Source organism: Rana temporaria, chromosome 1, assembly GCF_905171775.1.
Source record: "Rana temporaria chromosome 1, aRanTem1.1, whole genome shotgun sequence".
NCBI lineage: Eukaryota > Metazoa > Chordata > Amphibia > Anura > Ranidae > Rana > Rana temporaria.
This window is the reverse complement of record NC_053489.1, coordinates 518,204,576-518,227,555: the sequence shown is the minus strand read 5'-3', so window position 1 is coordinate 518,227,555 and position 22,980 is coordinate 518,204,576. Positions and strand designations below refer to the sequence as shown.

At 44.2% G+C, this 22,980-nt stretch overlaps 1 protein-coding gene across 2 annotated transcripts in view; it reads left to right on the top strand.

The window, feature by feature from the left end:
• Positions 1 to 22,980, top strand: part of OTUD4 (OTU deubiquitinase 4) — a 73,938-nt gene that overhangs the window by 9,810 nt on the left and 41,148 nt on the right. For both annotated transcript variants that reach the window (XM_040331615.1, XM_040331607.1), the window contains exons 2-4: positions 18,561 to 18,644; positions 21,595 to 21,645; positions 22,029 to 22,075. In XM_040331615.1, coding sequence (XP_040187549.1) covers positions 18,561 to 18,644; positions 21,595 to 21,645; positions 22,029 to 22,075 — 182 coding nt within the window. The remainder of the gene's footprint in view (positions 1 to 18,560; positions 18,645 to 21,594; positions 21,646 to 22,028; positions 22,076 to 22,980) is intronic.

The following is a 22,980-nucleotide window of genomic DNA, read 5'->3' as shown; positions in this document are numbered from 1 at the left end:
TTTCTGAGTTGGCGGTCTTGTCTTGCAAGCCGCCATGCTTGATCCCCCATAAGGATTAGGTGATGGTGCGCCCGCGACCTTCCCTTCTTCCGAAGGAGGTTTCGGCCTTTCATACTTTAGGCGTGGTACGCGCTTTGCGGGTATACCAGCCTACTACGGCTCCATTTCGGAGCTTCTGACTCTCTTTTGTGTCGGTGTCTGGTCCACAAAAGGGCCTGGCGGTCTCGTCGACCACCATTTCTCGGTGGATCGGGCAGGCCGTCATACAGGCCTATGCTCCTAAGGGCGGGCCCCCCTTTTCCGGTCACGGCACTTTCGACCAGGGCAATTGGTGCTTCCTGGGTTTTTTTTTTTTTTTTTTCCCGACATCATGCGTCGGTCTCACAGGTGTGCGAGGCGGCGATTTGCTCGTCCGTTCACGCTTTTTCCAGAATTTACATGGTTGCTGTGAGTGCATCTTATGATGTTTTTTTCAGCCGCTAGTTTTTGCCGGCGGCTGTTTAAAGTTGCACCTCCTCCGTTGAGGAGCTCTGCTTGTTTTGGGGTGAAGTTAAAATTGTTTTTACTGATATATTTCCCACCCCTCGTTTTTTGACACTGCTTGGGGACGTCCCACTTGTCAAGATTTAAGGAGCTGTGTCCGTCCATGGACGATAAGAGAAAATAGGATTTTTTGTACTCACCGTAAAATCCTTTTCTCTGAAGTCCATGGACGGACACAGCTCCCACCCCTCCTTTTTAGGTTTGTACTGCTTGTTACGAACTGAGGCTGCAAGCTGCAGTGAGGAGGGTTATGTCTGGAGGGACCGCCCCCTGGGCGGGGCTGTTCAACTCTGTTAATGTAACATGTATTTAACTATTTAACATGTTTCTGCCTAGTCCTCTCCTGTAAACAGGGAACATAACCCACTTGTCAAGATTTAAGGAGCTGTGTCCGTCCATGGACTTCAGAGAAAAGGATTTTACGGTGAGTACAAAAAATCCTATTTTTTGGGGAAAAAAGTGTCAAACTAAAATAAAGTAAAATAAACAATACATTTAAAAAATTTTTTTTTTTTTTTTTAAGTGCCCCTGTCCCCGTGTGCTCGCATGCAGAAGTGAACACATACGTAGTTCCTGCCGACATATGAAAACGGTGTTCAAGCTACATGTGAAGTATCGCTGCAACCGTTAAAGCGGAGCTCCGCTGAAAAAAAAATATTAAGGCAGCTGCTTCAAATACTGCAGCTGCTGACTTTTAATATTAGGACACTTGCCTGTCCTGGAGTCCAGCGCCGTCCGCAGCAGAGAACGAGCGATCGCTCGTCACTCTGCTGCCCGCCATCCTCGGGTGAGGGAACCAGGAAGTGAAGCGATCCGGCTTCACTGCCCGGTTCCCTATGGCACATGCGCGAGTCGCGCTGCGCCTGCTGACTGGCTTCCGCTGTGCTCTGGGAGCCGAGTGTTCCCAGAACACAACGGGGGGACGGGAGGTGACGTTCTGCCAGCAGACTGTGGCCGGAAGTGGGTGCAAATACCTGTCTTTAGACAGGTATCTGCACCCCCCTCCCCCTGAAAGGTGTCAAATGTGACACCAGAGGGGGGAGGGTTCCGATCAGTGGGAGTTCCACTTTAGGGTGGAGCTCCGCTTTGAGAGCAATAATTTTGGCCCTAGACCTCCTCTGTAACTAAAAACATGTAACCAGTAAATATATTTAAAGCCTCGCCTATGGGGATTTTTAAGTAGCGAAGTTTGGTGCCATTCCACGAGCGTGTGCAATTTTGAAGGATGACATGTTGGGTATCTATTTACTCGGCGCAACTTCATCTTTCACATTATGCAAAAACATTGGGCTAACTTTACTTTTTTTTTTTTTGCACAAAACTTTTCTTTTTTTAAGAAACGCGTTCGAAAAATTGTAATGACCGCAACTGTATTCTCTAGGGTCTTTGCTAAAAAAAGCATATATAATGTTTTGGGTTCTATGTAATTTTCTAGCAAATAAATGATTATTTTTACATGTAGGAGAGAAATGTCAGAATTGGCCTGGGTGCTCGAACGCCAGAAGGTGCTCCCTGCATGTTGGGCTTCTGTATGTGGTCACGTTGTGTAAAAGTCTCACACATGTGGTATTGCCATACTCGGGAGGAATAACAGAATGTGTTTTGGGTGTAATTTGTGGTATGCATATGCTGTGTGTGAGAAATAACCTGCTAATATGAAGATTTTGTGAAAAAAAATGTGGCCGCTTGCTTTTACCAATGTTGCCGGTTCTCTGCCTATTGCATAATTTTCTATTTTCTTGACTCCTCAGTATGTTAGGCTGCATTCACACCTAAGCGACAGCCGCGTACGCGTGTAGCGGCAGATTTGCCGCGATTACAAATGTTTCTTTTTTTTTTTTTTTTTTTCTAAAGTATTCCCATTGCTGTCTATGGGAAAACGCGCGTGTCGCTTGAAAAAAAGGGTCCGGGACTTTTTTTCAGGCGACAGGCGTTGCGCGTCTATGAGATGTGAACCATCTCCATAGACGGCAATGGGAATTCTCACCTCTAGCGACAGAAGCGTCCCGCGTCGGGCGTTTTGTCGCTTAGGTGTGAATGGGGTCTAAATGGTTGGTATGGGAGGGAGAGAGAGGCAGCTGAGAACGTCACATCTCTGATATGTCATGTTTGCTGCACAAATGTGCATGCTCTGTAAGGGCTTATTAACAAGGGCACCGTGTGTCATGCACCAATAAAACAAGTGCGTTTCTGTGCCTGGGTACAAATGAATGACGGAATGCAGCTGTACGCTGTTAACCACATACCCAAGCGTACACATGTGCATCCCTGGATACAGTACATGCTGTTAGAGCTGTACTCTAGGGTGCATAAATATATGCTTGTATGGCCCTCTGTGGCTGTTTGGATGAGAAACATGCAGAGTGAAAGACATACAGTGCCTTGCGAAAGTATTCGGCCCCCTTGAACTTTGCGACCTTTTGACACATTTCAGGCTTCAAACATAAGGATATAAAACTAATTTTTTTTTTTTTTTTGAAGAATCAACAACAAGTGGGACACAATCATGAAGTGGAACGAAATGTATTGGATATTTCAAACTTTTTTAACAAATAAAAAAACTGAAAAATTGGGCGTGCAAAATTATTCAGCCCCTTTACTTTCAGTGCAGCAAACTCTCTCCAGAAGTTCAGTGAGGATCTCTGAATGATCCAATGTTGACCTAAATGACTAATGATGATAAATAGAATCCACCTGTGTGTAATCAAGTCTCCGTATAAATGCACCTGCACTGTGATAGTCTCAGAGGTCCGTTTAAAGCGCAGAGGGCATCATGAAGAACAAGGAACACACCAGGCAGGTCCGAGATACTGTTGTGGAGAAGTTTAAAGCCGGATTTGGATACAAAAAGATTTCCCAAGCTTTAAACATCCCAAGGAGCACTGTGCAAGCGATAATATTGAAATGGAAGGAGTATCAGACCACTGCAAATCTACGAAGACCTGGCCGTCCCTCTAAACTTTCAGCTCATACAAGGAGAAGACTGATCAAAGATGCAGCCAAGAGGCCCATGATCACTCTGGAGGAACTGCAGAGAACTGCAGAGATCTACAGCTGAGGTGGGAGACTCTGTCCAAAGGACAACAATCAGTTGTATACTGCACAAATCTGGCCTTTATGGAAGAGTGGCAAGAAGAAAGACATTTCTTAAAGATATCCATAAAAAGTGTTGTTTAAAGTTTGCCACAAGCCACCTGGGAGACACACCAAACATGTGGAAGAAAGTGCTCTGGTCAGATGAAACCAAAATCAAACTTTTTGGCAACAATGCAAAACGTTATGTTTGGCGTAAAAGCAACACAGCTCATCACCCTGAACACACCATCCCCACTGTCAAACATGGTGGTGGCAGCATCATGGTTTGGGCCTGCTTTTCTTCAGCAGGGACAGGGAAGATGGTTAAAATTGATGGTAAGATGGATGGAGCCAAATACAGGACCATTCTAGAAGAAAACCTGATAGAGTCTGCAAAAGACCTGAGACTGGGACGGAGATTTGTCTTCCAACAAGACAATGATTCAAAACATAAAGCAAAATCTACAATGGAATGGTTCACAAATAAACATATCCAGGTGTTAGAATGGCCAAGTCAAAGTCCAGACCTGAATCCAATCGAGAATCTGTGGAAAGAACTGAAAACTGCTGTTCACAAACGCTCTCCATCCAACCTCACTGAGCTCGAGCTGTTTTGCAAGGAGGAATGGGCAAAAATTTCAGTCTCTCGATGTGCAAAACTGATAGAGACATACCCCAAGCGACTTACAGCTGTAATCGCAGCAAAAGGTGGCGCTACAAAGTATTAACTTAAGGGGGCTGAATAATTTTGCACGCCCAATTTTTCAGTTTTTTATTTGTTAGTTTGAAATATCCAATAAATTTCGTTCCACTTCATGATTGTGTCCCACTTGTTGATTCTTCAAAAAAAATTAGTTTTATATCTTTGTTTTGAAGCCTGAAATGTGGCAAAAGGTTCAAGGGGGCCGAATACTTTCGCAAGGCACTGTAGGTTTACAAAGTGCTTTAAAGTGGTTCTAAAGGCAAACGTTTTTTTACTTTCTCCACCTCCAAATACATACTTGAGCCCAATTTCGATCCAGCAATGTACACAAAAGCTGAGGCTCTCTTGGGTCTCTCGCTCCTCATTGGCTCGGATAAAGCCGTAGAGACATTGGCTGTCAGAGCTAGTGATCAGGGTTGGGCCGAGCCCTGCACCGTGCATCTTATGGTCACAGTACAGAGCTCGGGAGTGAGAATGCACAAGAGCCTTGCTATATCTGGGCACTCGGTGGGGGCCATGGGCACAAGTGGAAGACCTGATAAGGAGAATCGGGAGAGCAGAGCATTTTATAGTATGTTATGTTACTTTGAAGCAGAACTAAACCCTCCTCTATCTTTTACAACCAAATAAGCTGCCATCTCGGCCTCTGTTTGATCTGCATTTGCCATGTTGCTGCACATGTGATCAGTTATGACACAAGCCATTTGATGGCATGATAGTTTGGTTGTGCGTACAAGTAACTGTGGAAGTTATCATTAACTGCATGCCTTGAATGTGATTGGGTTTAGTTCTGCTTTAAAGCGGGAGTTCACCCAAAAATCAACTTTCTGCAGTTAGATCCAGCATACTGCTGACATCTGCACTATGCTGGTCCTTTTTTTTTTTTTTGGTACTTATTGTTTTAGCAGTATTTGTTCTATGGCTCCGAGCGGGAAATCCTCCGGGGAATGGGCGTTCCCGAAGGCAAGCAAGTTGATTGACGGCCTTCGATAGCGCGTCACGGCTTCCGAAAACAGCCGAGGTGACACTTGGCTGTTTACGGCACCTGCGCCTGCCGTATAGAGCTGACTGCGCAGGCGCCGTAAATTGCTGAGTCACTCGTGTGGATTTTCGGAAGCCGTGACGCGCTATCGAAGGCTGTCAATCAACTTGCTTGTCTTCGGGAACGCCTATACCAGGAAGTAATCCCCGCTCGGAGCCATAGAAGAAATACTGCTAAAACGATAAGTACCAAAAAAAGACCAGCATACTGCAGATGTCAGCAGTATGCTGGATCTAACTGCAGAAAGTTGATTTTTGGGTGAACTCCTGCTTTAAGTATGTCAGAAAGTGTATGGAAGAATTTTAAATGTTTATTCATCAAGTAATAAACTGCCAGTGGCAATATGTAGCACCTGTCTGTTACAGGCATCCTTATATAGTACTTGTACCTACATGCCTAGTATAGGATGGTCTTAAACACGCCTTAGTTCCTGTACATTTTATACTTTAACAAAAGTGTCCCAAAGTAGAAACAAAGTTCCTAGGTTATAACGGCTTTCTGTAAATTTTGTTCTCTAAAACATTGTACTGCTTTCCTCCCAAGAGCTAAGTTTCAGTAGTTGACAAGCCGCATTCTTTCAGCTTGGCGTTCCTTTAAAGTGGTTATAAATCTGTTCATTTACCCAGTGATGTGACTGGCCTCAGGTGATACACAGAGAAACAAATCCTCCTGCATAAGTTTTACCTGTTTTCTGCAGTAGTCTCTTCAACCTTACAAAGTCCTGAATTTATTAAGCTTGTCTGTCAGAAAACGTGGCACACTCTACACTCTGCAGGGCTCAGTAGAGAGAGCTGATTGGAGGGAACTGCACACCCCCTTGACATAGCACACAGGAACAGAGCTGAGGCTGTGGGCTGGGGCGGGGGGGTCCCTCCCCCGTCACCGTTTTTCTCTTGGTGTCAGGAAAACTTGTTGAAAGTGATTCATGCTGATGGCAGAGGAACAAAGCGGCAGACAGAAATTACACATAATGATCTTAAAGGGGTTGTAAAGGTAAAAAATGTGTTTTTCCTAAATGGCTTCCTTTACCTTGGTGCAGTCCTACTTTACTTACCTCATCCTTCGATTTTGCTTTTAAATGTCCTTATTTCTTCTGAGAAATCCTCACTTCCTGTTCTTCTGTCTGTAACTCCACACAGTAATGCGAGGCTTTCTCCCTGGTGTGGAGTGTCATGCTCGCCCCCTCTCTTGTACTACAGGAGAGTCAGGACGCTCTCTACATTGCAGATAGAGAAAGGAGCTGTGTGTTAGTGGGCGTCCTGATACTCCCGTAGTCCAAGGGAGGAGGCGAGCACGACACTCCACACCAGGGAGAAAGCCTTGCATTACTGTGTGGAGTTACAGACAGAAGAACAGGAAGTGAGCATTTCTCAGAAGAAATAAGGACATTTAAAAGCAAAATCGAAGGATGAGGTAAGTGAGGGAGGACTGCACTAAGGTAAAGGAAGCTATTTAGGGAAAAAATGTTTTACATTTACAACCCCTTTAACTACTTGCCGACCAGCCGCCACAGTTATACAGGGGCAGGTCGGCTCGGCTGCGCGAGATCACGTAGCTATATGTAATTTTGCGTTTCAGACAATAGGCCCCTGGTGTCAACGCGCGTCTCCAGCGGGCGCGATCACCGCCGGGCACCCGCGATCGCTCGTTACAGAGTGAGAACCGGGAGCCATGTGTGTAAACACACAGCTCAGGTCCTGTCAGGGGGAGAAATGACGGATCGTCTGTTCATACAATGTATGAACAGTGATCTGTCATTTCCCCAAGTCAGCCCCACCCCCTTTCAGTTAGAACACACACAGGGAACATACTTAACCCCTTCCTCGCTCCCTAGTGTTAACCCCTTCCCTGCCAGTGGCATTTTTATAGTAATCAATGCATTTTTATAGCACTGATCGCTATACAAATGCCAATGGTCCCAAAAATGTGTCAAGTGTTCGAAGTGTCCGCCATAATTATGGTCACAGTAACGATTAAAAATCGATGATCGCCGCCATTACTAGTAAAAAAAAAAAAAATATTAATAAAAATGCCATAAAACTATCCCCTATTTTGTAAACGCTCTAACTTTTGCGCAAACCAATGAATAAACGCTTATTGCGATTTATTTTTTATTTTTTTTAGAATATGTAGAAGAATACGTATGGGCCTAAATTGAGGGAAAAACATTTTTTTTTTTTTTTTTTTTTATATATATTTTTGGCGATATTTATTATAGCAAAAAGTAAAACTTAAGTGGTTAAGATACATTTAATTATTTTTTTCAGCATGAAATTGAACTTGCCAATATTTACATTTTTGGTAAACTCATTCAATGAATGCAAGCTGAGATAACCTGCATTCACACAATTTCACAGTAACCACGAGATAAATTAAAGTCCAGGAATATTCCTTTATCCAATTGTTTTGCAAATCTGCATACGCCACAAACTGTATGATTGAATCGGTTCTGATATCGCTGTTTTACTAACCTGACAGCTTATTATTCTAAATGGGTAAACCTTCATCTTGTTTGCAAGTAGTAAAGATTCTAACTACCAGCAAGAATAAGTCCTTACATTTAAAGAGCACCTGTCATTTCAGATCCATCATGGCAGCGCCAGTTAGAGGGCATCCACTCACCTGCTGCCACCACATCCCTCACCTTGTTGTCACTGCTGCATCACCAGCCGCCCCATTAAAGTGAATGGGACTGTCGGAGAGTCAACAGCGGGTCAAAGAAGGAGCCACTGAGGGACAGAGATGACAGTTGCTCTTTAAAAATTATGATTTCAATAAAGTTGATTTAAAGCAAGCCTTTTTGCTTGTGATTTAAGTCGACTTGATTTAAATCGTATAAACCCTGATTCATACCCCTTGAAATTTTCCACATTTTGTCATGTAAAATCAAAATAAAATACATTTAGGTTTTTGGTTGTGTTAGACCAACCCAAAGTGGCACATAATTGGGAAGTGGAAGGAAAATTATGATAAATGGGTTTTCAAAATGTTTTACAAATGGCCATCTGAAAAGTGTGACATATTTTTGTATTCAGCCCTTTTTACTCTGATACCCCTAACTAAAAAAATATATCCCAAGCTTTGAACATCTCACTGAGCACTGTTTAATCCATCATCTGAAAATGGGAAAGAGTATGGCACAACTGCAAACATGGCCGTCCACCTAAATCAGGGTTTGACAAATTTGTTTGGAATCTAGGAGCCAGCTAAAAAAGTTAGGAGCCAGAAAACGCGCCCCGTCCCGACGAGCTTGCGCACAGAAGCGAACACATACGTGAGCAGCACCCGCATATGTAAACGGTGTTCAAACCACACATGTGAGGTATCTCCGTGATTGGTAGAGCGAGAGCAATAATTCTAGCCCTAGACCTCCTCTGTAACTCAAAACATGCAACCTGTAGATTTTTTTAAACGTCGCCTATGAAGATTTTAAAGGGTAAAAGTTTGTCGGCATTCCATGAGCGGACGCAATTTTGAAGCGTGACATGTTGGGTATGAATTTACTCGGCGTAACATTATCTTTCATAATATAAAAAAAAAATTGGGATAACTTTACTGTTTTATTTTTTATTAAAAAAAGTGTAATTTTTTCCCAAAAAAGTGCGCTTGTAAGACCGCTGCGCAAATACGGCGTGACAGAAAGTATTGCAACAATCGCCATTTTATTCTCTAGGGTGTTAGGATAAAAAATATATATAATGTTTGGGGGTTCTAATTGGAGGGAAGAAGATGGCAGTGAAAATAGTGAAAAATAGTGAAAAATTATATTAGAATTGCTGTTTAACTTGTAATGCTTAACTTGTAATACCAACGGCCACCACCAGATGGCGCCAGCTCACACATCTGGTGGTAATAACTTGTAATACCAATGGCTCACCACCAGATGGCGCCAGCTACCTTCCAAGCCAAGTCGCCAGGATGCCATTTCTAGTCGCCATGGCGACCTGGCACCTGGGATTTGTCGAGCCCTGACCTAAACTGACAGGCCCGGTAAGGAGAGCATTAAACAGAGAAGCAGCCAAAAGGCCCATGGAAACTCTGGAGGAGCTACAGAGATCCACAGCTCAGGTGGGAGAATCTGTCCACAGGACAACTATTAACCTCTTGACCACTGGGCACTTAAACCCCCTTCCTCACCAGACCAATTTTCAGCTTTCGGTGCTCTCACAATTTGAATGACAATTACTCAGTCATACAACATTGTGCCCATCTGAAATTTTTGTCCTTTTTTTCCCACAAATAGAGCTTTCTTTTGGTGGTATTTGATCACCTCTGCGATTTTTATTTTTTGCGCTATAAAAAAAAAACACTGAAAATTCTGTAAAAAAAAATCGTTTCTGTCATATTAGCAGGTATTGCGGAGTATTGGGTGGTATTGCGGAGTATTGGGTGGTATTGCGGAGTATTGGGTGGTATTGCGGAGTATTGGGTGGTATTGCGGAGTATTGGGTGGTATTGCGGAGTATTGGGTGGTATTGCGGAGTATTGGGTGGTATTGCGGAGTATTGGGTGGTATTGCGGAGTATTGGGTGGTATTGCGGAGTATTGGGTGGTATTGCGGAGTATTGGGTGGTATTGCGGAGTATTGGGTGGTATTGCGGAGTATTGGGTGGTGGTATTGGGTGGTGGGTTATTGCAGAGTATTGGGGGGTGGGTTATTGCAGAGTATTGGGGGGTGGGTTATTGCAGAGTATTGGGGGGTGGGTTATTGCAGAGTATTGGGGGGTGGGTTATTGCAGAGTATTGGGGGGTGGGTTATTGCAGAGTATTGGGGGGTGGGTTATTGCAGAGTATTGGGGGGGGGGGGTTATTGCAGAGTATTGGGGGGGGGGGGTTATTGCAGAGTATTGGGGGGGTTATTGCAGAGTATTGGGGGGGGGGGGGGGGTTATTGCAGAGTATTGGGGGTATTGCAGAGTATTGGGGGGGGGGGGGGTTATTGCAGAGTATTGGGGGGGGGGGGGTTATTGCAGAGTATTGGGGGGGGGGTTATTGCAGAGTATGGGGGGTATGAGGGGTTAATTGCAGAGTATGAGGGGTTAATTGCAGAGTATTGCACAGGGAGGGATGGCTGGATCTGTGACTGCATGTGTCACAGATACAGCCCACAGCAGCTGCTGCCGCTCTCCCCCCTCTCCTCTCACACTGTACCGATCGGTACAGAGAGGAGAGGGAGGAACCGGCGTCATGACATGACGCCGGTTTGTTTACAAGTGATCGCTTCGTCATTTGACGGAGCGATCACGTGGTAAACCGCCGCTATCAGCGGCGATTTACCGCGATCTGTGATGCGCCGGGTCTTCTAGACCCGGCGCTCACAGATGATTCCGCGAGCGCGCCACAGGGGGCGCACGAGTGAAGGATTCTGGGAGGACATCCCAGGGACGTCGTCCCGGAATAACTCCACCGCGCTGTAGCAGTATTTTCGCTATGGCGCGGTGGGGAAGAGGTTAAGCACGTCTCAAATATGGCCTTTATGGAAGAGTGGCAAGAAGAAAGTCATTGTTGAAAGAAAGCCATAAGAAGTCCTGTTTGTGAGAAAGCCATGTGAGGAAACGGCAAACATGTAGAAGAAGGTGGCCTGGTCAGATGAGATCAAAATTGAATTTTTTTGCCCTAAAACAAAATGCTGTGGTGGAAAACTAATACTACACATCACCCTGAACACACCATCCCCACTGTGAAACATTGTGGTGGCAGCATCATGTTGTGGGGATGCTTTTCTTCAGTAGGGACAGGGAAGCTGGTCAGAGTTGATTGGAAGATGGATGGAGCCAAATACAAATACTTTGATGAAAACCTGTTAGACTGCAAAAGACTTGAGACTGGAGTGGTGGTTCACCTTCCAGCAGGACAATGACCCTAAACATACAGCCAGAGCTACAATAGAAGGGTTTAGATCAAAGCATATTCACCTGTTAGAATGGCCCAGTCAAGGTTCAGACCTAAATACAATTAAGAATCTGCGACAAGACTTGAAAATTGCTGTTTAGATGCTCCCCATCGAACCTGACAGAGCTTGAGCTATTTTACAAAGAATGAGCAAAAATGTCACTCTAGATGTGGAAAGCTGGTGGAGACTTCCCCAAAAAGACTTTCAGCTGTAATTGCAGCGAAAGGGGGTTCTTCAAAGTATTGATTCAGGGGGGCTGAATATAACGAGCGGCACACCACACTTTTCACATATTTATTTGTAAAAAAAAAATTGGAAACCATTTATGATTTTCCTTCCACTTCACAATTATGTGCCACTTTGTGTTGGTCTGTCACATAAAATCCCAATAAAATACATTTAGGTTTTTGATCATAACAAAATAAAATGTCAAGGGGGTATGAATACCTTTTCAAGGCACTAAACCTATGATTCAGGTGACGGTGGGCTTTGAATAACAAAAGTTTTAAAGAAATCACTTTGCTCATTAAGTGACTGGTTCTCTTAATAGGACACCTTCCATTAAACCTACATCATTCTCACTATGTGAAGTGACCTGCGTTAGAGGTGCACGATTATTCGCGGAGAGAATCGCGATCTCGATTCTCCCCACCCGCGATTCTTCCATCTTCACCGCTGGTTCCACGTATCCAGCGTGGACCGCAAATGCCGCCGATTTTGAAACCGACGCCGCTGGATAGATGTCTGAGCTTCTCTGACAACAGTAGTTTGTATCCATGCGCCACCCAGTGGTTGCCGGCGGTACTGCTCCTGATGTATTAAACCTTCTCACAGTTCTGTACAACTGTGTATCCATGCGCCACCCAATGGTTGCTGGCAGTACTGCTTCTGATCTATAACAAAAAGAGACCAGTGATATGTCTATAATGTTAAAGCGGTGGTTCCCCCTTAAAAACAACATTTTTTTATTCCACTGCCCCCCCCACATTCCATCACGATTAATGCTCTTATTATTTTTTTCCTGCTGTACATACCTTTGTACAGCATATTCACCCGTGCATCCGGGTTGCGAGTCCCGCGGGAGTGGGCGTTCCTCACATGCTGTTGATTGACGTTTTGCCCAAAAACGAGCTCCCCCCCGTCGCGTAAGCCGCGTCACGATTGGCGAAAGGAGCCGAACGGCGATGCGCATGCGCCGACTCGCCGTTCGGCTCCTTTCGCCAACCGTGACGCGGCTTACGCGACAGGGGGGAGCTCGTTTTCGGGGAAAACGTCAATCAACAGCATGTGAGGAACGCCCACTCCCGCGGGACTCGCAACCCGGATGCACAGGTGAATATGCTGTACTAAGGTATGTACAGCAGGAAAAAAATAAGAGCCTTAATCATGATGGAATGTGGGGGGGGGGGCAGTGGAATAAAAAAAAATTGTTTTTAAGGGGGAACCACCGCTTTAAAGACCATATAACCTATGAAAAAATCAGAATCAAAGTTTTATTTTGCTTTTTTCATAGGAGTTATATGATCTTTAACATTATAGACATATCACTGGTCTCTTTTTTTATATATTCATATTTTCAGATAAATCACAGGTTTATTAATAAAAATTTTTTTTTAGGGGGGGGGGGGGTCTGGCATTACATTTTTGAGAATCGTGATCTTTTGTCTAAGCAAAAGAATCGTGATTCTCATTTTGACCAGAATCGTGCAGCCCTAACCTGCGTTGATCCACACTGAATCAACACAGATTATCACAAGGGCACATAGAAAACCGTGTTCCATGTGCCTCATTCACACAATGGAGCAGTGATTTGCGGTGTATTGTAGAAAAACAGACATACTGCATTTTCTCGCAGTGCACTGAGCAACACGGTTTTCCCTCTTGTGTTCCATGCACCATTGACCTGAGAACAGCCGTATGGATTCATAATTCATGTCTCAGAATAGAGTACAGCTTCCTGTAAATGACAAGCGAATGGTGAAAAGGTAAAGGGTTTATGGTATCCCAGAAGACTAGATTGCTTCACTTGAGTGAATCTGAAGTCTGTGGTTGGGTAGTTGTCTTTCGGGAAACTGGCTGACCTGTTGCAAACCCTGATTTGCTATAACTGAACTAGTGTTTTGATTTGTTCATTCCTAATTCATTGATTCCTTTTCTATTTCCTTCCCCACTTTATTATGCTGTAATTTTAAACTGATGCCCTTTAGACCCCTTTCACACTGAGGAGTTTTTCAGGCGGTACAGCGCTAAAAATGGTGCCTAAATACCGCCTGGAAAAACTCCTGCCCAGCCTTCTCAATGTGAAAGCTTGAGGGCTTTTACACTGAGGCGATGCGCTGGCAGGAGAGAAAAAAATCTCCTGCAAGCAGCATCTTTGGAGCGGTATGTATACCGCTCCTTCCCATTTAAAACAATGGGAAACCGCAGTAATACCGCTCGCAATGCGCCTCTGTAGAGGCGCATTGCGGGCGGTATTAACCCTTTATCGGCCGCTAGTGGAGGTTTAATACCGCACCGCTAGCAGCCGAATCCCGCGGCAATTCCGACGGTATAGCGGCGCTATACCACCACACGCCTCCCGCCCCAGTGTGAAAGGGGCTTTACTGTAAACCCATGGCAATATGTCAGTTTGAATTTTCCTAGCTGACATTTTTGGAAGCCTTAGAGCCCTTTCACACTGGAAACTCTTATAGCGGAGCCTTAAAATAGCGGTAAAACACATCGATTTTACCGCGTTTTCAATTCATTTCAATGGATAGGGGCGTTTTTATGAGCGTTTTTAATAGCACTATTGTTACCTCGAAAATGCGGCAAACACGCACCAGTGTAAAAGGGCTCTTGTAGCCCTAAACTCTTTGCTTTACTACTTTTTTCATCTTGAAAACAAGAGTTGTACAGCTGAGTTTTCAGTTCACTGTATGCTTTTCCAGCATAATTTACTTCAGGAATTGGAAAATCCCAGGTCGCCATGGAGACTAGAAATTGTGTCCTGGCGCCTGAGCTTTTGTCAGCCGTCCCTGCCTCTCACTTGCCAACTGCGCTATAGCTGCAAGACTGCTACAGCACGGTTGTCCAGTTCTGGGATGGCCTCTATTGATGTCCTCCCACAACCCTGCCCCCCCTTGTGTGATTGCTGTGTCCTTTAGACACAACTGATCACAGATGGAGGTAAAGGCCCAATTACAGCGGCCCTTTACCATGTGAATCAGCTTTGTCCACGCAGTTTTTATTTACTTTTTGGCTTAAAAACGCTGATAAACGCAGAATATCCACATTTTTTTTTTTTTTTTTTGGGCTGTTTTTATATTTTTCAAGAGTTTTAGCCTGTGTGTGCATGGATACATAGGATAGCACGCTGGAGAGTTTGACTGCAGAAAAAAATGTCTGATGCCAAAAACAGCAGCTGTAGTCCTATCATGCAGCCGCGTCAGCGAACATCAGTGAAGACTTACTTATTTGCAACAGTAAATATTATTTTATTTTTTTTGGTTTTGATTCGTAAAAAAAGTGGTGGTTTTAAATACCACCAAAAGAAAGCTTTTGGTGGTAAAAAAATATATACTAATTTTATTTGGGTACAGTGCTGCATGATTGTGCAATCGTCATTCAAAATGTGACAGCGCTGAAAATTGGCCTGGGCAGGAAGGGGGTGAAAGCGCCTTGTAGGTGGTTAAACTGGCTCCTAACTTTTTAGCTGGCATCTAGATTCCAAGCAAATTTGGCAAGCCCTGATATACTTGATAGGGAAGTATAGGTGGTCCCTGGGTTAGATGTATTAAAGCAGGGGTCTCAAACTGGCGGCCCTCCAGCTGTTGCGAAACTACAAGTCCCGTCATGCCTCTCCGAGTCATGCTTGTAAATGTCAGCCTTGCAATGCCTCATGGGATGTGAAGTTTTGCAACAGCTGGAGGGCAACCAGTTTGAGACCCCTGTATTAGACTGTAACAGGTTAACCACTTAAGGACCGCCTCCTGCGCATATACGTCGGCAGAATGGCACATCAACGTATGTGTACGTTGATTCTTTAAGCCCAGCCGTGGGTCGCGGGCGCACGCCTGCGACCTGGCCCGAAGCTCCGGGACCAGCGGACCCGATCGGCGCTGGAGTCCCGCGATCGGTCCCCGGAGCTGAAGAACTGGGAGAGCTGTGTGTAAACACGGCTTCCCTGTTCTTCAATGTGGCGGTGTCATCGATCGTGTGATCTCTTTTATAGGTATCCACAATCGGTGACGCCACACCCCCCTACAGTTGTAAACACACATTAGGTGACGCATAACCCCATCAGCACCCACTGTGGTTAACTCCCAAACTGCAACTGTCATTTCCACAGTAAACAATGCATTTTAAATGCATTTTTTTGCTGTGAAAATGACAATGGTCCCAAAAATGTTGCAAAATTGTCAAGTGTCCGCCATAATGTCGTAGTCATGAAAAAAATCGCTGATCGCCGCCATTAGTAAAAAAAAAAAAAAAAAAAAAATTAATAAAAATGCAATAAAAGTATCCCCTATTTTGTAAACGCTATAAATTTTGCGCAAACCAACCGATAAACGCTTATTGCGTTTTTTTTTTTTTTACCAAAAACAGGTAGAAGAATACGTTTCCACCTAAACTGAGGGAAAATTTTTTTTTTTTATATATAATTTTGGGGAATATTTATTGTAGCAAAAAGTAAAAAATATTGAATTTTTTTCAAAATTGTCGCTCTATTTATTTTTGTTTATAGCGCAAAAAATAAAAACCGCAGAGGTGATCAAATACCACCAAAAGAAAGCTATATTTGTGGGGGAAAAAAGAACGCCACTTTTGTTTGGGAGCCACGTCCCAAGACCGCACATTTGTCTGTTAAAAATCCTGGCCTGGTCCTTTAGCTGCATTTTGGTCCAGGTCTTAAGTGGTTAAAGTGTAACCAGTGTTGCTGTGGTCCCTTTTTACATGAGCACTGTCAGCTGGCAAAAACAGGTTGTTGGAGCATGGTGTGTGTGTGTGTGTGTGTGTGTGTTTTTTTGTTTCAGCTACTGTCAAATTTGTCTATCTCAGCATTACCCACCAGACAGCCTTATTCACATTGCCATGTCTGCCACAGTTGCAGTGTGGTGAGAATAGATTTCAATGTGCAATCCCTCTTAAAACAGGTGTAAGGCCCCATTTCACACGCGGCGGATCAGTAATGATCTGCCTCCGTATGCTCAGCAGGAATCGCTTCGTTAATCCCCGCTGAGCCGGCGGATGACAGGGCGGTTCCCGCACACGGCAGGGACCGCCCTGTCTTTTTTCCGCTCTCCCCTATGGGGGGATCGAATGAACACGGACCGTATGTCCGTGTTCATCCGATCCGCAGATGGAAGGAAAAATAGGGTTTTCTTCCATCTGTAGAATCGGATCATTGCGGAGGCGGACGAGATCGGGTGTCAGCGGATGTTCACCTGCTGACGCCCGCAATCTTATAGGGACCAATGTATGTCCCTTTTTCATCCGCAAACGGATGGATGAAAAAGCGGACATACGGTTTGCAGGTGTGAAAGGGGCCTTAATGGAGGTGGCATTTCCCCCTCCTATTAGCTGAATTGTCACTGCTGACAATGCAATCTACAGCTAGGCCCATGGGAAAGAGGCCCTAAAGTGATTCTTAACCGCTTGCTGCCTATGTAATGCATATGCGTGGAGGCAAGGAGAGTGGGCTTTATTGCCCCCATACCGCACGAAGAGTATGCATCAATGGCTGGCTGAGGCTTCTGTGCCAAGAGCACATTTACTGCATGCTCCCAGCACAGAGACCTGTCACGATGTGATGCAAGGACAGCTGGTAACTGACAAGTGTGACAGGGGACATCTACACTGATCATCGGGCCATTGGCTCCTCCGACTGTCAGTCAGCCAACCATGGCTCTGACTCATCTTGGGTGCCCCCTGTAGCAAGCTGCTGGCTGAGGGGCACTCAAAGGAGGGATGGGCCAGGAGCAGCAAAGAGGCCCCCCGAGATGGAGGATCTAGGCTACTCTGTGCAAAACCAACTGCACAGAGGAGGTAGGTATACCATGTATTTTTTTTTTTTTAAACAAACAAGCCTTTACAATCACTTTAAGTGGCAAACTTCCCTCATTTACAGACCAAAGTTCATTCCTTTTTGATTTAAAGAACAAAACATTACAATGTTTATAGTTGGCTCAGCAGCTGAGAAATGTTGTGAAACTTGCAAGACTGCCTTTGCATAGAATCGGGAAAATGCTTTAAGATCGCAAGGAGGGAAAAATCGTGATCTCGATCAACGATGAGCCTAGGTTCACATATGTGCGATCTCAGATATTGCATGTAATTTGCACCCGCACCACAGGTGTCGTTCACATGCGATGTCCCTGCAGTGTGAGCTCAGCCATACAGCTCTATGGCTGAACTTGCATTAGATTCGTACGAAAATATTGCAGGGTCCTTTTTTCCCCCGCACTAGAACTAGGCAGTGCTTGGGAACCCCCAGTCCCGCGGGATTGCCGGGGGGTGAAAATCGTGATAACGGGGTATGTGCTGAGAGAGAGAAAAAAAAAAAAACACCGGCATTCTGTCGGTAGGATGGCTCGACTCCATGTGATGTCAGAATTTTTTTTGAGGGTGAACCTCCACTTTAATACTTATCTTGTCTTATATTTTGCAGAAATTCTTATATTTTGTGTAAACAAATGTGTGATTTAATAAGCAGTTGCACCAATATCATGCAACATAAAAAATTGGGTCCTCTACTTCCAGAAAATGTTGGGTTTTAAATGTGTGTTCCTATGAAAAATTAGGATTTTTTTTTTAAACTAACATTGGTACTATTATGCAGTTGCTTAAAAATTTACAGCTTAACCACTTGCTGCCTGCCGGCCCGCAATCCACTGCAGGTGAGTGTCCGCTGTAGGCAAAGGTTTCATACCCATACGTCGCTGCCTACTTCTGGGTTTAGGACATGTGCATGCTGTGATTGTACCCAGCGAGAGCTTGTCGGCAAGTTCCAGCCAGTGTTTCACGGTCTACACCTGCTGATCGGCTGTGTGCAGGCACAGCTCAGAGCTGTGCGTTGGTAACCCTTGAGGCCTGGCTAGTAGCTCAGGACTTGAAATTTTGAGCCCTGGTGTACAGCATTGAATGACTGCCCAATCGCCAATTAAAGTGTCAAATACCAAAAAATGTTCTGGTCACGAAGGGGGTTAAAATCTTCTGGAGCTCAAGTGGTTAAATAGTTTACGTACCCCCACTTCTCACCTTGCTGAAATGTAGGATATGCAGAGTATACTCTTTTAACTTTTTTTTGTATGTTCTTATTTATAGGTATTGCACTCTCAGGCACAGCATTTGGAAGTCAGGAAATCCTGTATAAAGTACCTGCGTGAGAACAGGTCCCTCTTTGAAGCTGTAAGTAAATGTTGATTTTTCCTAAATTTTGATGCTGACAGCAATTCTTTTTAGTTTATGACCAATATTCTTTGGCAGAAATGTTGCTATGGAAATATATACTTTATTTATCGGTGTATAACACGCACCCCAATTTTAGGAGGGAAGTTTAAGGAAAAAAAACTTACATTTTAAATGCCCACCAATGCAGCCTTATCAGTGTTCATTTGCAGCCTTGCCCATCATTGCAGAATGATTAGTGCCCATCTGTAGCCTTTCCTGTGCCGAGGAGGGAACGAGCGCCGCAGAGATCGACAGAGCCGGATGTCCAGTGTATTCGGCTCATCTCGCAGTCCCACCCCTTGGCCCGGCTCCTATGATGGACATATCACCGGTCCAATGGTGGGATGTAAATGCTAGGAGGCGGGACTGGGCGGAGTATACAGGGGATTCTGCTCTATTTCGGCGGCGCTCATTCCCTCCTTCGCCTCTGAGGCAGCCGGTCGGCTTTTAAGGGGAAAAAAGTGCGTGTTATACGCCGATAAATACGGTATCTTGTGGAACAGAAGTAACTTGCATGGTTAAAGCGGGAGTTCACCCAATTCCTATTTTTTTTTCTATTTTCCCCTTAGATTCCTGCTCGTTGTGTCTAGGGGAATCGGCTATTTGTTTTAAAATATGATCCGTACTTACCCGTTTTCGAGATGCATCTTCTTCCTTCGCTTCCGGTATGGGTCTTCGGGAGCGGGCGTTCCTTCTTGATTGACAGTCTTCCGAGAGGCTTCCGACGGTCGCATCCATCGCGTCACTCGTAGCCGAAAGAAGCCGAGCGTCGGTGCGGCTCTATACTGCGCACCGACGTTCGGCTTCTTTCGGAAAATCGCGACGCGATGGATGCGACCGTCGGAAGCCTCTCGGAAGACTGTCAATCAAGAAGGAACGCCCATACCCGGAAGCGGCGGAGATGATGCATCTCGTAAACGGGTAAGTACGGATCATATTTTAAAACAAATAGCCGATTCCCCTAGACAAAACGAGCATGAAGCTAAGGGGAAAATGTGTAAGTGGGTGAACCTCCGCTTTAAGATAAACAAATAAGACTTGGGCCGTGTTCACATGGGCGTAATTAAGCTTACACACTTACAAGGGCCCAGTATGCCTGCAAGGTATGTTCAGGTGTTTTGCGCATCCACGTGCAGGCAGTCCTATTCATGTCTATTGGCAGCAGTGGCTGCACAGATACAGCTCCTTCTCCCAATTTGACATCAATGTGGATGCGGGTGCATGTCCCCGAATGCAGACAGTGTAAGTTTGAGGACATGCACCTGCAAAGATGCCGAATTGGGAGCAGTGGCTGTTACTGTGCAGCTGCTATTCCCAATAGAAATGAATTGCACTCCCCCAATGTGGATGTATAAAACGTGTTCATCCTGTGTGGGCAAACATGGCTCTCACACAGGTGTACACTTAAGTACTGCCTTATGAATGAGGCAAATCTTCCTGTTTTGAAACTTTGCTGTTATTTATGGAAGACTTTAAAAGTGGAACTTTGGACAAAATCGAAGGATAAGCCTACTCCCACCCCCATTCTAAGGGAGAGATTATAATGAAATAAGAGCCGTTAATCTATCGGGGTAGACGTTCATAGCTATGACAATCTCATTAGACCACTAGCAGCAAATTTTGATTTAGTTTTAGGACTAAAATGGCATTTTAGTTTAGTTTTAGTCTTCTGCGATTGTCTGTTTTTTTTTCTTCTTAGTTTTTAGTCTTATTTAGTTGAATAAATCTCCAGTACATTTTAGTCGTCTAAAATCAAATGGCTGTAATTAAATTGTAATGCATTAGTTAACATTTCTCTACCATTTACAAGCTCTAAATAAATCTATATGTGTGTGTGTGTGTGTGTGTGTGTGTGTATATGTGTGTGTGTGTGTGTGTGTGTGTGTGTGTATGTATATATGTGTATGTGTGTGTGTATGTGTATATATATATATATATATATCTCTCTCTGGAGTAAAAAAAGTCAAATTTCAATTTAGTTTTAGTCTTTTTACTAATATGCCATTTTTGTTTTGTTCAACTAAAATAGTATTAATTTAGTTGACGAAATTAACACTGTCCAGCGCTCCATTTTTTCCCCCTTACCCCAATTCTGAGCCCATTCTATCTGCCCTGTGAAAGAAGTCTATACGTCCCTAATCTGAGTGTGATCCGGACTGGTCACATGATTTCTCCAGCGGCGGCTTCAATAAAGAGGTGGGATCGCTGACAACGGCTGAATATGCCAGTGTGGTGATGTTACCCATAGGCTTACTATGGGCCATCCATTGTCTTCTATCATCTACACTGAAGCCAGCGCTGGGACCCAATCATGTGACTGGACCGGATCTCCCCCAGAATAGGTAAGTATACAGGCCTTTACTTTCACAGGGTAGACAGGATAAACTTGGACCGGGGGTGGGAGTAGATTTAGTTGGTGTGTGTTTGAGCTACCACTGCTGTTCTGATATTTGTAAGGATTAAATAAAAAAATAAAAAAAAGGTTTTCAGACCAAGTTTCCAGCGCTAGTTACTTTGTTGCATTGCTGAGCCATAGTGATTGTATGGATTTGTTTTACATAAACTGTCAGAGGCGTTTGGAGGCATAAGCATTTAGGGGCCGTAGAAAAAAACGACAGCCTGTGCGTTCAGGAGCAGAGGCTATTGAACTGTAAAAACAAAAAACGGTGTAACAAGCGTTTAGCCACATTTGTCGTTTACATTATAGGGAGAGTTTTTACTTAGAGCGTCTATAAACTCTTATCAAAAATGAGGCTAACAGTGCGTTTTTTAATGCAGCTATTCCCTGCCTGCATTTTTTAACGTCCTGTGTGCATGTGCCCTTACAAGTTGTTCTGATTTCAATGAATACTTTGTTTTCATATTACATTTTCCTTTTAGTATTTATTTACTTTATTTTTTACTACAGTTTATCGAAGGCTCTTTTGACGAATATTTGAAACGTCTAGAAAATCCACAGGTAATATGAATGATCTTGCAAAACTGCAGTCCAGCTTTAAATTCTTTAATCACTTAAGGGCCAACCGCCGCTGTTGTAATGTGACAGGTTGGCTCCCCTGGGCGAATCGCCATCATGGTACGTCGGCCACTTTTAAGAGCTCTAGGGGGGCCTGCGGGGTGATGCTGGAGCCAATGTGCCTGGTTCTGTTCTGCTGTAAGCCTTATGCACTTTGCAGAAAAAGGGTTAAAGGGAGTCTTGAACCTTCAAGTCTTTTATACATGTTTTTATTGGTACATGTAAGAAACGGAAGAAAATGTTTTAGCTTTTCATTGCAAAATGGCAACAGGTTCACGGGCAGAAAGTTTTAAAATTGGCTTTTTTTTTTCTTTTTGTTCCTTCAGGAATGGGTTGGCCAAGTGGAAATAAGTGCCCTTTCTCTGATGTTCAAGTAAGTGGTTCTCTTTTGTACAAGAATATTTTATTTTCATCCACGGAGGGACATAAAAATTCAAAAATGCCCCCTACCGGAGGAGTGGACACTAGAAAACAAAACCATCAAATGGGCATCCTAGTATAAGGCCCCTTTCACAGCTTTTAAGGCAGACCTGATTGGAAGGCCCATTCATCCCTATGGATACAGCTTTGCCCTCGGTTTGTGTTCCAGGTGTGGACAGATGGCAGGCAGACTTCATCAGCAATGTATCAAAATAACAGCGCCACAATGTGTGCACAAAAAACTTACTAGTGGACAGCTGCTGCTCTGATTATTGCAAATATTATACACTCTGTGGTAAGAGTAGTGCATGTCCGCATACCAATGTCCAATATCCTTAGTGTTGGTACAAATGCACATAAAAATATAAATAATAATGCATATACAAATCTATTTACTAACCTATGTGCAAAATTTGAATAAGGTCCCTTTCACACGGATGGATTGAATGGTGCTTTTAGCTGCAGATTTTCTAGTTTTCTACCGCAGCTAAAAGCACACAATGCTTTCCTATGGCCCCATTCACACACACAACGTTTAGCTGCGATTTTGTTGCATGCGGTTTGGTGCAAATAGAATTGAATGCGTCCAGGTGCGATTTAGCGCAGCTATATGCACTTAACCGCAGGTAATCGCAGTCTTTTGTGTCAACTGCGGATAGCGGCGTGAGAAAAGAAAATAACAGGAAGCACATCAAAAATAAAAAGGGTTGCTATGGAAATGACTACCACAGCTAAACGCGGCCGCATGTAACCGCACGTAATCGCAATGTACAAATGCAGCTAATCGCATTGCACAGAGCCTTGAATTTCACTGAAAATGTACATGCTTTTAATTGCGGCAAAACTGCCGTCCGTCTG